The 18,122-nt window shown below is 38.8% G+C and overlaps 1 protein-coding gene across 2 annotated transcripts in view; it reads left to right on the top strand.

Annotated features, from left to right (window-relative positions):
• LOC118808231 (gamma-aminobutyric acid receptor subunit gamma-3) overlaps positions 1-1,550 on the top strand; it is a 157,143-nt gene extending 155,593 nt beyond the window's left edge. For both annotated transcript variants that reach the window (XM_036570735.1, XM_036570736.1), the window contains exon 10: positions 390-1,550. In XM_036570735.1, coding sequence (XP_036426628.1) covers positions 390-668 — 279 coding nt within the window. In that variant the 3' untranslated portion in view covers positions 669-1,550. The remainder of the gene's footprint in view (positions 1-389) is intronic.
• Positions 1,551-18,122: the final 16,572 nt, after the last annotated feature.

The following is an 18,122-nucleotide window of genomic DNA, read 5'->3' as shown; positions in this document are numbered from 1 at the left end:
TAAATGATCACCTCCACCATATATGTGCTTATGTTTCTCAATAGCAGGACTGTCATTAGCAATAAAGACAGGCAAAGGGGAAAATATGTCATTTACTACAAAGTCCAGCGCACTTAAAGTCTGTAACAGCTGAAAGATTGATGGTGGATGGAGCTCACCCTCTGAGGGGGAAACTGCATGTTCAATCAATGAGATCCTTCTTTTAAATGACAGACACCATCGGCACAAACTGAATTAGATGCAAACCGTGTTTCTCACCATTTCCTGAGTAGTTGTGAACAAGTCATGTCTCTATTTGCCATCTGAAAAAGGATATAGCATATGTTTTTGACACTGAGCATATGCACGCCTGCCAAGTGTTGTACCTCAGTGCTGTGATTGTCTTGCAGAACTACTCTGTGCTGGATGTGGGACCTCCTCCTACAGTCATCGCGCTCAACAACTCCATGTACTGGCAGGAGTTTGATGATGCCTGCATATATGAGTGCCTGGATGGAAAAGACTGCCAGAGCTTCTTCTGCTGCTATGAGGAGTGCAAAGGAGGAGCATGGAGAAGAGGCCGAGTCCACATAGACATCCTAGAGTTAGACGCATACTCTCGTGTCTTCTTTCCCACCTCTTTCCTATTGTTCAATGTTGTCTACTGGGTAGGCTACCTCTATCTTTAGCAACCCTGCTTCCTCTTCCAAGACGCAGAGGACGTGACTTGCAGTTTGGTCCGAATGGAAGTAGAAGAACAGACCGAACCAAGACATTTGAAGGTACAGCCTATTTAAACGAATGCTGGTCTCCAGAAAACAAAGAACTTTGCTCAGTCAAAGACCTCTCCAGTAGGTTAGGACACAAATGAAAAATGAAACTTTGCCATAACAAAGTTACAGCAGATACTTTGAAGCCCTTAAGGTAAGCAGCCTGGCTCTTTCTACATGGTCGGAAGGGTATTGCCCACAGGCTTTCTGTCTGGTAGCATTTCCCTGCCAGAAATCTTTGCCTTTGTTCTTCAGGTACCAAGGGGAAAAAAAAGATTCACCATTCACTTATCACAGAAGCTTGACTTGTTTTGGCTGAGAGAGTTGCAGTAAGAAGTCAAGGGGATAAGGATGCTTTGGCCAAGGGTTTGAGGGGGGGAGGAAGAGCTTTGCACAGCATGTAAGCCCCTGACCTGTAATATCAAGATGGTCCCAGCAGGTGGTTCTTAAGAATGGGGACCTGCCAACCAGCCATCAGTCAAAACCAGAGGCATGGGGAAGCATTCAGAGACATCCATAGTGCCTTCTTCTGGAGGGGTCGCCATCTGCCTGAAAGAGATGACTGTCCATGACAGGGACAACTCCTGGTTTTGACTGACTGCTGATGTACTCACTCTGCTTTTTTTTTTTTCCTCAACTTTCATTTTTTGGTCAGTCACCATTTATTTTGATGCATTTCTAAATTCACAGTCACTGCATGCTATAATTAGAGTATTAGTCTTAAATCTGAACCTGCACAATTTCACTACAACAATTCAATGACTTTTTGGAATATCATAGCCTTTTGGGAATAAAGAGGTTTGCCTATATTTATAGATTTTTTAAATATTAAAGCTTTTCCAACAAGAGTTGAATTATTTAGATCTATAAAAAACAATCAGTTTAAATAGTAATTGCATGAGTTATACATAGAGATTATATCACCCCTACTTAAAATTACTATCTATGGGCCTGGCCAAAGTCAGGACTTGTAAACATCCCTTATCTACATCAAGTAAGTGAAATCAACTGAACCATGAAAGGGATGTTTTAGCTGTGGAAAGTTTGGATCACTAAGTTTTTTTCAATGTGTTTTACAATTAGTCTCCATTACAGTTATTTCAGACTAGTGTAGATGGAGATCAACACCAGGCAGTTCAAACAAAAAGTACAGTAATACCTAGTAATACCTTAGATATATTTCTAGCATCCTAGCATAACCCAACATTAACCCTACATTACCACTGTGTTCATAACCAAACTGTAGTTCACAATAATTTGCTACAGAGTTGCCTTAGGGTCACCAGCACAGTCTTAGTGTAAGATGATCCATATTAGAAAGAGAACTATAACATCTGCTTCAAATTATAGTCATTACCAAAGGATTTATTCTAAGGAAGCTGAGAACACATGTATCAAGGCAATCTGCATTTTCTTAAATGACTGGATGTGTGTTATACACTATGCCAAATCATTGTCATGGGTTATTAAACATCAGTAGTATTTTTAGTTCTAATGTGCATTAATAGCAATATATTATAATTTTCCTTCTTCACAAGGGTAGCATTTATTTGAACACATCATAACTCAATATTCCATCAGTATTCTTCAACCACTGTGGTGGCCTGTGTAGTACATTTTACTGTTCTGATGGCAGCTTCGATGCAAGCTACTCCACATGCGATGGCAAATGCCAAAACTAACTGTCAAAATAATTTTCTACTTATCGACATGGGGGTTTCTCTAATTTCAATCCCTGAAGTCATGTTATGATTTGATGCCTATTCTGACATACGCTATATCTAGTATGGTGCGCTTGACACGTTCAGACAGGACATGTCGGGCGCCTTTTTGAAGTTATCTTTGAGGTTTGTCTTGTGCTCTGTTGTTGACGTATTGAATTCATCAGAAACGTGTGGTGAACTGCTGACAAACTGATTGTCCTCTTGCGTTTCATGAGGCTATTGTGAATTTCTTTTGTTGTGGCTTCTTGAAGGTGTCATTCCATTATTGACCTGTTTTGCGATTTATCTGATAATAGTTTACGAGTGTTTCAACATACTATTGTTATTATTGCAGTTGTTGACTCAGTTTGGCGTACAATAATTATTAGCTGTTCATTATTGGTGGTGCTAACCCCTCCAGACTGACCCATCATGATGCAGTTGATGGTGTTGCTCTCTCCTACTGAGATTTTGTTACAGAACCACAATGCTGGAAGGTTAGGTAAGATAATTAAAGCCATACATACGTGTGTAGGAACTGAATCTAATTATGCTATTTTTAACTTGGACTTTATAATCAGACCACCAATCAAAAACGGGGAAACACGGAAAGAAAGAAAGAGAAAGCAATGGTGTCATCAACCCCCTGCAGATAAGGTATTGTATGGTAATATTGTAGGCCGGAGATTTTAGATTTCAACTGATATTTTTATTGAAAGCATTAACATGGATAACATGGAGCATCAATGTACAACATGAAGTTCTTTAAGTGGGATTAATGGATTAGTGACCATTACAAGAGCAATTCAAGCAGTCAGGAAAACTTTTAGCTGGATCTTTAACATCTAGAAAACTTAGATACACTGAATTCTCTTGAACCCCTTTTAATCATTTCTTTTCTTTTTCTTTAACTTCTTAATACCAATCAATATGTTACCAAACACCTTGTTGTACAGCTCAAACAAGCTGAAGACTTATAAAAAGATATCAGATTGTTTAATTAAGATTCACGCTAACTAAAAAACACAATGCCACGTACGCTCCAAAGGACGTAGTCACAGTCAAGTCAGAATGCCAAAGAAATCATGATGGTGAATCATGAAACATGCATCATGATTCACCAAAGAAATCACTGCTCACAGACATGGCCAGAGGATGTACTATTATTATTATTATTATTATTTTAGATCCATCTCTTTCTTTCAGGCTGTAGTTGGGTTTGGTTTGTGCAGTAAAGTAAAGCCTAATTTTAGGCTTCTCTGAAACTTGTGAATTTCATTTGGTAAGACGAGAAGCCATTGCTGGATATATCTGTCAGTGGCCTGCTGTTCTTGAGAAAAAGAAAACATTTCTGTTCACGCCCCAGTCAGACACCTTTCATACAAGCATACAGAGGTAACAACTGTCATCACACCAAGGCATAGAGTTTCATTGTAGTTAGCTTTGTGTTAACAATTTGACAAGTCAGTGTATATTTTTCATGTTTGTGAGTAAGCGCCAGTGTTGAGTTAGCTTCTCTCAGCGATGTGCAGTGATGTTCGTGGGGTTGTGACTTGGACTGGATAAAAAGAGGGTGTATGTGAGTTTTTGGCCTATCTTAAAACCCATTTCTATTTCTTGTGCTATTTTCATACATGTAGTTCTTTTTATATCTGAAATGTACAGTGCGGAGATAAACGAGAAGATGTGAAATAAAGTTTTGTTTTTTCTTTTTTTTCCCTTTTCTGTACATCATTGCAATTTTATCTTGCACTTTATAAGTGACTTAGTTAAATGTATTTACAATGAATTAAAGGTATTTTGTAAGTAGGAGCAAACTGTTACTCAGCATATTCTTTTCAGCATTTGCAAGGAGTGCACGTGGGCCTGGAAATGATTTGGACATTTGAGCTGTACTGAAAAACATATTGGGTTTGCTGTGTCAAATGAAATGGCATTTATTTTAAACAGAACATTCCTACTGTCACTTCCTTTTTGGTGATGCATTCAAAAGGCAGCTGGAATATTTTCTTCGCAGATCTCTGCAGGTTTGCATCCATAATGCCTTTGTACACTTCTGAGTTCATGATCCCATCAGTGAACAAAAGCTCATCAACACCACTGTAAGAAAAATAGCCCCAGACTTTAACATTTCCACCTCTGTGCTTTACAGTGCTGCTAGTGGAGTCTGGTTGGAATTCTTCTCCAGCATTTCTCCACATGACGAGTCTACCATCAATTTGATGCTGTGCTGGAAGTATTTTTCTCTGAAACAAATGTCATTTTGTTGAACATTTCATAAAGTAACAACAAGAACTAAAGTCTACCAGTGGTTAAAGTGTCCAAATACTTCTGGGGGCCACTGTATGTTTTTAAAATCTTGTATTAAGAATGCATTTCAGTGATCGGAATATGTTCCCCATCACACAAAATGAACCATTTAAAAGTGGATTATCACAAATGCAACGGTTCAAAGTCCAGAAGAACACTGTTTACTAAAGTCTCTTGCAGGTATATTGTACAGGAATACAACGTCACATAAGCCCATCCAGTAGAGGGTGTTCCAGACTCCAACACCCCACAGCAGCCACAAATTAAGAGCTTTGCTCCAGGACACAGTGGCGGTCAGAGCTGGATGACCTTTTCATGCACCATCTTCAGATAATGTGACCTTAGCGTTGGCCAACATGTCACTTTGTTCTCTTTCTGATAAATGGTAAAAGATCAGATTGTTGTTTCCGCTGGAGCACTAAACACGAATAAAACCTCCCTGAAACATTTCTCCAGTGTTTTGCTCACAAGAGGCCACAGCAAGTGAGCGAAACAGTGGAAAACTAAAAGTAGGTTAATGCTTTCTAAAAAAATATTCAACAAACAAATCCTACCAGCAAACAGCAAGCTCCTTCAGAAGAGGGAAAACTGTCTAAATTTCAGGCTGTCACAGGGAATATGTAGAAGATGAATCTACAACGCAGGCCAAAATGTGAAATAATGATGTGACATTTTCTCTAAATGACTCCTGGCCTTGCTTTAATGATATGACATTTGCCTTAATAAGAGAAATGCCTGAAGAGCAGCAGCTTAGTCTTCTGAAATTTCATTCTCCCAAACCTCATCACTGCTTTTGCACAGAAGTGCAAATAGTGCGCTGACCAAATCAGCCAATTGTGTACATATTGATTGATATTATGGCTTATGTGTTTTGTAAAAGCTGTTAAATCTGATGTGGGCTTAGTGTTGAGAGTGACTGTCTTTTTGATGAGGACTGCTTTGAAACTCCTGCATCTCTCCGCCACAAAACTGTTGGAGCAGTTGCCATGGGAACCCTGTTCATTCAGCACATAATGAAGTGAACCCTAAGATGAGGGATGACTGATTTGGAGCTGGAGAATCTGACCTACTTTTTAAAGGCATTTTAACTCTTTATCTAACTTATTGTCTGTTTAAACAACGGTGGTCAGCCCTCAGTGCCTGTGACAGCTGCCCATCTGAACATCTGCTGCTATTTGTGTGCACAACTTTTTATATTTACATCTTATATTTATTATACTGCTTAAGCTCTATGAAGAGTTTTTGTGATGAAAGGTTAACATCGGCATCTCAAGCCAGTTTACAGAGTGCTCACTGCAGAGAAACAGTGTGGGATCAGTTCTCTGCTGGTGACAAACACAAGCAGGTGCTTGTTCTTGAATCCACATTAAGAGCAGTGAGCACTAAAAGGAGGATTTTGATGCATTTCCTAACAAACCAACACTCATCTCTCATGCATCTGTTACATGACTAGAATTATAAATTAAAAATTCTGCTTTGAATTTACTTGATTCAAATCTGTACCTCTGTTCCACATGTATAAAGCACATTGCATCAATACAATTCTTGCCAAAAATAAGTACACTGAATGATCATAATTGCGTTGATATATTGAATTCGGTGTGCATTTTAATCAGGCAAATTTAAAGGAACCATTTTCTGTGTAAAACAGACCATAGATATGTGAATGATTTGCCTTAACAAGATAGTCGAATGTATTTTTTAGTGTGAAATAGATTCAAGATTCAGGAGTTTATTGTCATATGCACAGAGAAACAGACATTCTGTTTTTATGCCTGTTAGAATGCATCATTGTTATAAACACACATTGAATGTATAGTCTATAATATATATATATATATATATATATATATATATATATATATATATATATATATATATATATACACACATTCTAACAGGCAAAAAAACAGAACGTATGTACGGTATGCAATGAGAGTAAATGAAAGTGCAATACTGAAAATGATTAGGTAAAGCCACTCAGACTGGTCACTTAAGAGCAGTGGAATGTGAACAGTTCACATTAACAGCTTCACAAGATCAAAAGTAGTAAGAATAACTATGGCTGTGCAATGCCATGCAATGCCAGTGTCAGCACACCAAGAAAGAGATGAATAAAACATTGAATAAAAGACAGAAGATGGGCAAATAAAAAAGATGCAACAAATTCAATTCAAACCCATGAAAAGGAAAAACACTACCAAAAAGAAAGAGTGTCTGTAATCTTATATAAAAGATGATTATCCTGTTCCCAAGATATCATCATGATGCCCTGTTTCCCATATTTGATCTAATGTACAATAAACTCAGCAAATACATAGAAATCGTTTGCTAAAATTTGCTGAATAATGTTATATGTTATAAAATTTAAAAAAAGTCATTTAAACAGGCTGTTCAAACTTTTGCCTACGACTGTGAGTTCATGTAAAGAGATTTTGTTGCAGGTGATTTTGGAGCATTTTTTTTCTGCACTATTCATCATGACAAATAAAAATTGAAAAAAGTGGATATATGTGTTTATTTTTAGACAATGATGCTACATAACTTCATTACCAAGGCTGTACACAGACTGTGCATAATGAATGCAGTCTGGCACAGTGTACTAATCCACTGACCCCTCTATGACTGCTCCACTGGGGTTTACTTTCTCTACAAGCTCTTTGTTTAACATTGCTCTTTACTTTTTAACGGTGACATTTCAGAAGAAAGAGTATTTATGCTTTTAGCATGAAAAGGCAACTAAGGCTAGAGCCAGTTTATATTAAGTCACACTCTAACATACCATCACTGTGAGAAAACCTCATACCTCCAAGCAGTAACTTTCCAAGAGAAGAAAAAACATTCTTAACTTTGAATGGAAATTGATGGAACAAGATTTTTCTTTTGGGGCCATTTCTATTACTCTATTCATGCACTTTTAACACACTGCAGAGAGCAGGTGGCATTTTTAAATTCTGTAAAAAGAAAAAAAAAAGACAAAAATGTAGATACATAGTTTTGTTCTTTGAGTGACAATATATTATTTCACTGAAAATGGTAATAAAATACAAGTGACTGAGTTGAAGCCCTTTTAAATAAGTGAAAACAGTTACTGATGTGACTGTAAACAATTAGTTACAATTTTTCTCTAACAATTTGTTCAATCCAGTTTTTTTTCTTACAGCCATTTTTACTGTAGACTCACTGCAGTCACACAGTTTTAAGGCATCCTGATTCTGGACTAAAGAGAAAGCCTAAAAAATACAAAATAATAACAAAATAGAAACTTAGACAGGAACCTGCACTAAGAAGGTAATCACATGGCTGCTGACTAACCAAGATTTAGGGGGATTTAAATACAACCCCATTTCCAAAAAAAGTTGTGCAGAATGTAAATAAAAATAGAATGCAATGACATATAAATAATGTAAACCATATTTTTTAAAGGAAAATACAATGTATCAAATGTTGAAATTGAGAAATTTTATTGTTTTTTTGACAAATATATGCACATTTTGAATTTGATGCCAACAACACGTTGGGACAAGGGGCATGTTTACCACTGTGTTTCGTCACCTCTTCTGTTAACAACACTCTGTAAGTGTTTGGGAACTGAGGAGACTGACTGCTGTAGTTTTGAAAGAGAAATGTTTTCCTGTTCTTGTTTAATATAGGATTTTAGCTGCTCAATAGTTCAGGGTCTCCTTTGTAGTATTTTTCATTTCATAATGTACCAAATGTTCAGTGGTGACAGGTCTGGACTGTAGGCAGGTCAGTTTAACACACGGACTCTTTTAATATGGAGTAATGCTGTTGTAATACATGCAGAATGTGGTTTTACACTGTCTTGCTGAAATAAACAAGGCCTTCCCTGAAAGAGATGCAGTTTGGATTGCAGCATATGTTGCCAAAACATGTATATATTGTTCAGCATTAATGGTGCCTTTACAGATGTGCACGTCACCCATGCCATGACCACCCCTATACCATCATGGAGGACACAGTGTCCACGATTTCCACAAAGAATTTCAAATGTTGATTCGTCAGACCACAGGACATTTTTCCACTAGGCCTCAGTCCATTTTAAATGAGCGCAGGCCCAGAGAAGGTGGCAGCATCTTTGGATCCTGTTTATATGTGGTTTCTTTTTTGTGTTTACGAGTTTAAACGTGCATTTGTGGATGCAGCAACGAACTGTTTTTACAGACAGTGGTTTTGAGAAGTGTTTCTGAGCCCATGCAATGATTTCCACTACAGAATCATGTCTGGTTTTAATGCAGTGCCACCTGAGTGCCTAAAGATCAGGGCCAGCAAATACTGGTTTTTGGCCTTGTCCCTTGCATACAGAGATTTCTCCAGATTCTCTGAATCTTTTAATGATATTATGTACCGTAGATGATGAAAAGCAAAAGTTCTTTGCTATTTTATTTTGAGAAACGCTATTCTTGAATTGTTGCGCTATTTGCTTGTGCAGTCTTTCACAGAGTGGTGAACCCCACCTCATCTTAACTTTCATATCCAGTCATGTTACTGACCTGTTGCCAATCAAACCCCAGGTGTTTTTTTTAGCATTACACAACTTTACCAGTCTTTTGTTGCCCCCGTCCCAATGTTTTATGAACGTGTTGTTGGCATCAAATTCAAAATAGGCATATATTTTTCAAAAAACAAAATAATTTCTCAGTTTCAACATCTGATATGTTGTCTTTGTATAACATATCAGATGTGTTGTCTAAATGATATGCAAATCATTTACTATAGGGTTTAAATGACTTGCATATCATTGCATTTTGTTTTTATTTACAATATGTAGAGCGTTCCACCTTTTTTGGAAATGGGGTTGTATATCTGCATAATCATCTGTTATTATTATTGTTATTATTATTATTACTTGGTTATTGACATTGTGCCATTTAACTGTACACAGTGTTTTATAAACAGACTTTGGATCTTTCCCAAAAGGCTCAGAAAAAGAACCATCATTTCAGTTTCATTCTGCTTTATGATATTGATATTACTCACTCCAGTTTGTCCACTTACATTTAAATTTGAATATCTGAATATTTATGGAAATGCATTTTCCCATTTATGAAGGACGCTGTATCATCGTTTTCAAAGAGTGTGCATAAAAGAAAGAAATAAAAGAGAAGGCTTGGTGCTGATTTTAAAAGTAATCTCACTAATGTCTACTAAAAAAAGCATGCAAATATGTTTGCTCACATTAGACAAAAAGTTGTAGGAAGTTTTATAATCTAGTTTGTAATGAAAACTAAATATTTACACTGCTCCTTCAATCAGAAACACATACTATTGTTTATGCAAAATAATCACCATGAAAATATGGCTTGAAATTGCACAATTATTGGAGTTTGTTTTTTATGTCATGCTTGAATTGCACCAAATTGGCTACTGCCTCTTTTTTTAATATCACAAGGCAGCTAGCTATGGATTGACCCATCATGACTCCCAGGTGTCCAGTGATGTTAGCCTGGACCTGACAACTCATCATAGAACAGAAAGAGCTGCAATGCTGCAACCTGTCACCCCAAATCTCTAATCCTGCTGGAGACCTGCCTCACTGCTGAGTTTAGTCACAAGTTCCCAACTCTAAACTATCACATCTGACAGGCCTGATCAGTGTCTTCAGAAGAACGTGATCCGCTAGCTGAGCTCTGCCTGTGGACTGAATCTAAATTTTGCAGCAGACTGATCTCCAGAAGGAGTCCTGGTGACCACTGCCTTAAACTGTTTTTTTCCCAATCACTGAATTCCATTGTATTCAGAAGTCAGACATACACCGATCAGCCATAACATTAAAACACCTCCTTATTTCTACTCTCATTGTCCATTTTATCAGCTCCACTTCTCATATAGGAGAACTTTGTAGTTCTACAGTTACAGACTGTTGTCCATCTGTTTCTCTGCATACTTTGTTAGCCCCCTTTTACCCTGTTCTTTAATGCTCAGGGCCCCGACAGGACCACCACAGAACAGGTATTATTTGGGTGGTGGATCATTCTCAGCACTGCAGTGATACTGATGATGATAATGGTGGTGTGTTAGTGTTTGTTGCACTGGTGCGAGTGGATCAGACACAGCAGTGCTGCTGGAGTTTTTAAGCACCTCAGTGTCACTACTGGACTGAGAATAGTCCACCAACCAAAAATATCCAGCCAACAGCATCCAGTGGGCAGCGTCCTGTGATCACTGATGAAGGACTAGAGGATAACCAACACAATCTGTGCAGCAAGAGATGAGCTACTGTCTCTGACTTTACATCTACAAGGTGGACTGACAAGGTAGGTGTGTCTAATAGAGTGGACAGTGAGTAGACACACTGTTTTATCAAGGCAGCCCTTAATGGAAATTTTTAAAAGGAATTTAAAGCAAATATATGATATTTGAACAAGAGGGTTACAGTAGAGGAGTCAGTCACAACAACATACAGTGCTTAAGCAGCTGGGCTTCAGAGTGGAACTACAGATAGTTCAAGGGGTCAAACCAGGAAAATATGTTAAAATGTTTTAAAAAATGGCATTTATCATTCATAACATTGACACCACTAGTAAAAATCTGTTGTTGTATTTTGAGAAGCAAACTCAATGCTCTCTCACCTGAGGGTTTGCCTGAAGCAGCATTTAACCTATTATGTATTGCGGAGACAGATCAACCAACTATGAGCCAGCTGCACATATCTGTACCAAACATGAGCTTATTAAAGTTTAGGAAGTGGTAACACTATGTAGAATGTTTTTGTTTCACATCCAGCAGTTAGCTGAGGTAGCCATGCATAGAAGATATATGCACAGACACATAAGCCACTCATTTATCTCACACCAGGCCAAATCAAGGCTTTGAGGCCTCAGCATTGCTTAGTTTAGTCTCTCCCCTACTGTAACTGCCTGATTGTGCTCTTCAGCTAATTAGCAAACCCTTGATTAGCTCAGTCAGGTGTGGGCAAGATGGGAAATTATTGCACAGTGGTACGGCCAGCCAAGATCGAACTGCCCACACCTGCTACACTCTTAGAAATGGAGTGCTGCCATAGAAGAAGCACCTTTGATTCCTAGATGAATGATTCTTCTAATCAGCTTTTTTCAGTCTAATGTCTAGTGTACACTTCATCACTGCAGACAATTATTTGGAAGCTTTTTCTTATATTTAGCATAAGAACAGAAACATACTGACTCAAAACATACTGCACACTGGCTTCTATTATGAATGTGTTACAAATTGTTTACAGGTTTTCTGTTCTTTACAAGTAATAGCTTCTACATAACAGTATGCAGATGCAGCAAATAGATATTAGGTTGAAAAATGCTGGAGTATTCCTTTAAAGAATCATCCATTAAAGGGTCTCTAAGGAACCAAGAGTAGTTCTTCTGTGCTGCCGCTCTAAAGAAGGCTATTCAGCACCTTTATTTTTAAGAGTGCATATGCACTCCAGAGTGGCTGAGGAGTCAGAAAATGAAGTAACAGCTCAGCTTATCATGCAGGATACTGTCACTCCTCAAAATAGATCTGGAGATTTGGACATAAAAAGACATTTGTTTAAACAGGTGTGTGGGCCGAAATCTGGTCTATGCTTTCTTGCTCTGTATGATTCTCACTGTGCCTCTCGGGAAGCTGTCTCTACCTCTACCTCAGCAGCGCAATACAATACCATTATCAGTACAGTTATAAATCTGTGATCACACATTTTGTTTTTATTTTCATTGCCAAGTGAACCGTACTGTACCCAAGTACCCGTGCTGAATTTGGTTACCCTTCTTCCTGGGGTACAAAAATTTGATTTTACAATGTATCCAACTTAACTCTGTGTTCTATTGCATAAGAACACGTTTAGATCATGGCAGATGTTGCTTAGCATTATCGCTGTCTGTGACTTTTCACATAAAACCAAATGCAGGAAAAGTCAGAGCTTGAAGCGCCTCCGTTGTTGCTACTGTTGTTTGTGTTTATGCTATTTTCATGGGAGAAGTCATGGCGCTACACAAGCTAAAGAGAACTCCGCCTACTTTTATGGTTCTGTTATGCCGTGGGAAAAGGACACAGGTACTTGACCAGGGCACGGATGTTTCTGGGTTCAGACAGTGCTAATACCATCCTGCCCGGTGGAGAAATGAAATAATGGATGAATTTTATCATGCACGAGTTGCTTCAGCTGTGATAACCTTTGATAGTGGTGTTTCATGTTAGGGAACGCTTCTAGCGCAGGGGCTCCCAGTCCCAGTCCAGGTGACCACATTCTCTGCACATTTTTGTGTTTTCCCTACTCTACAGACCTGACCCAGCCAACGAGGTGCTTGTTAATTAGTTAATGAGTTGAATCAGGTGTGCAAGAAAAGACAAAACACAAAAATGGCATAGTGTCAGGTTGCCAGGATTGGGATAGGAAACTCCTGTTCTAGCATGCTGTCACTTTCTATCTATCACAATATCTACCTTCTATTGCACCTTCATTATACATCTCTGCTAATTAAAATACACTACATGGACAAAAGTACTGGGACACCTACATACCCACAGGAGCTTTTACGACATCCCATTCTAAATCCATAGGCATTAATATGGAGTTGGTCCCTCTTTGCAGCTATAACAGCTTCCACTCTTCTGGGAAGCTTTCTATAAGATTCTGAAGTGTGTCCGTGGGAATTTTTGCCCACTCATCCAGAAGAGCATTTGTGAGGTCAGACACTGATGTTGGACGAGACAGCCTGGCTCACAATCTCTGTTCTAGTTCATCTCAAAGGCGTTCAGTGGGGTTGAGGTCAGGGCTCTGTGCGGGCCAGTCAAGTTCTTCCACATCAAACTCACCCAGCCATGCCTAACTTTGTGCACTGGGACACAATTATGCTGGAACAGAAAAGGGTCTTCCCCAAACTGTTCCAAAAAAGTTGGAAGCATACAATTGTCCAGAATGTCTTGGTATGTTGAAGCATTAAGATTCCCCTTCTCTGGAACTAAGGGGCCAAAGCCAATCCCTGAAAAACAACCCCATGGCATTATCCCTCCTCCACCAAACTTTACACTTGGAACAAGCAGGTAACATTCTCCTGGCATTCACCAAACCCAGATTCGTCCATCAGACTGATAGAGAAGCGTGATTTGTCACCCCACAGAATGCTTTTCCACTGCTCCAGAGTCCAGTGGTGCCGTGCTTCACACCACTCCCCTAAAGTACTAATGACTTTCTTTAAAGATTTTTAAAGAAACCTTCAGAATTAATGGTTGTCTTTCCCGTTCAATTAACACAAAATAAAATTAAAAATTTGATCAAGAGATGCTGGGCAGTGTGTGGTCATAACCAAAGATCCAATATAAACGTTCATTTTGTCTAAGCTTCATTCTCCTTGTAAAGCGGACCAAAGTTAATTAGTTCAAAACTGCTTATGCTGAACTTCCAGGCAAATGATGAATCTTCACATATGATAGTAAGATAGAATCTACAGTATCAGTTCACATGTCACATGTTATAAGTTGGTATGTCTCTGCTCTTCCTGGATGTTACGGAGTACGATTATCAGTTGATTAAGTCTCTTTTTAAATTACATTAAAGAGGAGGAGATTTCAGTGCTCGACGGTCCAGTGCATATGCAATATGTATATGGAGAGATGAACCTCGCTGAGAAGAACACTGTTAAATGGAATTTGAGTATCCCCTTAAAGGATGAATTATTAACTTTATGTGGATTCTCCCTCTTAGAGAGTTATGCTAGCTGTGCCTGATGGAAGACTGAAGTATTTAAAGTTTGCTATTGCAGTGAATTCTAGCTTTTGTTGTCATTCACTCGAAGATTTAACGGTAGAGTGGAAAGCCTGTCTCCAAAAACAAATTTCCATGCATATTTTAGTCTGAGATGCACTTATTATGAAACATTTATATGGCTTCCTGATCTAGGCACAGCAGGTGCCATACACATAGGAGCGGAACCAAGCTAGACCAGGTTTAAAAAGAGCTTCTAAAACTGGAGACCTTGAACGACATGGAGTAGCTAACTGAAGGCAACTGGGTAGAACTGTCAGTCCAGCTTTGTAGATGTTGAATGGTAAATTTGTGTCAATAACACTGGACTAGAGGTGTCAGATTGCAGTTATTGAGGCCTTATAGTCCTTGCAATGCTTCAGGCCTCTGCAGAGTTCACTGTTTTAGCACAATTGATTCAACGTCCCAGCTAATTAGCCATGCTTCTTGAGCTGATTTGGGTGTGTTAGGGTGCCTACACACTAGAGGCTGACACAGCAGAAACACATCCCCTCAATGTATTTTAGTTAGCCCACTGCCTTAGCTCTGTCGGACTAGAAACGCGCCTGTATGCAGAGAAAACACAATTTGTCGAAAGTCAAAAAAGTTCAAACCATCTCAACTTTGGCTGCAACAGATTCTGATGTGGAGGCACATCAACAAGAAACATGGACAGGCATGCACAGGCAGAAGACCAATGAAAATCCAAGATGGAGGAAAGGCTAATCAGCACGGTGTACTCTTTCTTTGTTCTTTATACAGCAAGATTGCAAGAATACGAAAATTCTTGGCGTCATGCGGCAGCCTGGCAGAATGTGTCTTAGTGTTGCCTAAAGTCATAACTTCATGCCAGTATAAACATATCCTGAAAATTATTTAACTAGCATAGCTAGCTAATGCGATTCACTTAAATGTAAGCTGGTTTCCTGGACAGAGATTGAGAAGGACTTTTCCTTTCGATGGTCCACATTTCTTTCGAATGTTTCTGGTCCAAATCTTTTATTTACCCAGTATTTCAAACTGTACAAACTCCGCCCCTGCTCCAGCCGTGTACATGCCTTCTAGATGAACAAGATCTGTATGTGTATGCATCTACTGCTCTGTCCTTGCATTGCGTAGTGTGTAGACATCCTTGGTGCTGTCCTGGTTTTGACCCTCCAGATTTGTATTACATAACACAAAAAAATTCACCATCTGCCAAGGCCGCATTGTCACATCTTCACCTTGCATTTAATTTACACCCTTGTGAGAAGACACACAACTAAAGAAAGAACATACTGCAAGCTTTAACGTACATTTTACTGGCATTTTTAAACAATATGTACTACAAACTGTGTAGTGCTTTTACCATTAGTACTGGTTATCCAATGAACTAATTAACTATTCAGAAAAAGAACAACATACAAACATTAGGAACACAGCTTACAAGAACAACTTAACACAAGTTCTGCAGATGGCTGCAGATGTGGTGGTTACACCTGCTGGCATTTCTCTGAAGAGAAACAGAAATACAGAATATGTAACTGCATTGTAATTTAAAATCTAAAATGTGTCAGCTGTCAATATTGCAGCTACCAATAAGACACTGTGTAATCTCCACAGAAAAGCATTGCCAAAGAATGGTCTAGAGGGAGCTATGTATGAGCCTAAAGTCTAATGCCAAGTGTCAGCTGAATGGGCATAAAGCCCCCCTGAACAGAGCTGTGAAGCAGAAACTGCATTCTCTGGAGTGATGGAGCCCTATCAGTACCTTTGGGATGAGTTGGAGCTTTGTGTTCCAGCACTAATCATTCAACATCAGTACACCTCATTAATGCTTTTGTGGCTGAATGCTATCAAATCCTCACAGCAAATCCTAACTTCTAGCATCTGCAAAGCCTTCCCAGAAGAGGCTGTTATTGCGGCAAAAGGAATAACCAAACGTGCTATTAATACTTTGATTTTAGAATAAATGTTAGATGACCAAGTGTCTATAAACATTACCATATATAGTGTATATCATTGGTCACCCCACCCTGGACCTGGAGATGCCCCTTTCTGCGAAGTCTAGTTCTATCCACAGTCCGCCACACCTTATCCGGCTAATGAACTTCATCCAAAGTGTGATTGCCTTGATCAGATCCATTAGTAATAGGTAAGGTTGGGTGTTAGATGCAGGTTGGAACTAAACAAGATCTCCAGGAAGAGTGCTGGTAACGACTGGGGTATGTATCATAATACATGTGTATAAAGAAAGTGCTGTAATTAGTAAATTCTGTCAACTAATTGCTGAGATTAAGCACTGATGCTTTAGACTGTGTTTGCAATTCAGACAGATAATAATCAGTAAGTCTGTAATGGAACACATTTTGAAAGTAACCTTCCCAGCCCTGCTGACAGAATTCATAACACAGGAGAAAAAATGTTTCCCAAAAATAGATTAAATCAGAACTACAAGAACTTCCTTTCAACCTTGAGCCTTGTCAAGGGAATAGATAATGTGTTGATTTTCCTCAGGTAGGGCTGCATTCTCTATTCTGCATCTGACTCTATCAAAGCAAAAACATTTCATTCACAACTCTGAGCTTCCACTTAGGCAATGTGACTTGACGTGGTACTGCTGTAACATCAGCTTCATGATCTTTAATTGATGCTTTCTGGATGTATGACTAAATAGAACTAAATGCAGAACCGTTAGCAAAGAATGTGCTTTCAGCATTACAAATATACACCAATACTTCTTTGCTGATTAAGATTAAGTCCATTTTCATGCAGCAGAAATGTGTGTGGTGAAACAGCGGATATGGCGAAGGCAAATGACAGGTTGATAAATGACCTACCCCTCTAGATGAACAAGCATGCAGGGAAGTTGCAGGGAAATGAGAGGAAAGAGGTCTGGACCTTACTGGGACAGAAATAGGCATAAGACACCTTGAACGCTAGCTGATTGAGATTCGAAAAGGTCAGTTGGACCATTTCATTGTGTGACTGCACCCCTTTAATCACAAACATCGTCAGTCATGTAATTATCTAAACATCTAATTATTCCAGCATTTTATCACAAGCATTCAAAACGATAGCTAAATAATTTGTTCTATCATCAGTGTGCGCATCAGCAGCAACTTACTGTGGTTTATCCTAAGTACCTCTCATAATGAGGGCATCAGTGGGGAGTGGGCGAAGGATGCTTGTGATGAACATGGCACAGACATCCTCCTCTTATCTAGCCAACGTTCCTCCATAAGCTTGTTCTCTGCTTCTGTATGAAAGCTCTATTGAAAGTCCATCAAGGGCAACATGCTCGAGTGTTAAGGTACAAAGTGAAAGACACCTTTCATCTAATCCTTTTCTGTGCTTTAAGGAAAGGTCTGGTTCCTTTACAGAGATGAAGAGACAGACTTACAGATGTGCTGACATGGGAACTGTGGCTGATGCCAATACCTGATATTTTTCATTTACATCTGTCCAGGATGCTGGCAATATACAAACATTTAGACAAGGTAGATATCTGGGTTAGTATTACAGAGAAATGTTACATTTATTTCTGTAGGGTTTGAAATGCAGTAAAATAAAATGCAGATGTTTTAGCACAGTATCCCAGTGTCACCTAACCATTCTGCTCTTCCAGAGTATAACAAATACTTAATCAAGTATCAG

The sequence above is a fragment of the Colossoma macropomum genome, unplaced genomic scaffold (genome assembly GCF_904425465.1).
Source record: "Colossoma macropomum unplaced genomic scaffold, Colossoma_macropomum, whole genome shotgun sequence".
Taxonomy (NCBI): domain Eukaryota; kingdom Metazoa; phylum Chordata; class Actinopteri; order Characiformes; family Serrasalmidae; genus Colossoma; species Colossoma macropomum.
This window is presented reverse-complemented; position numbering and strand designations above follow the sequence as displayed.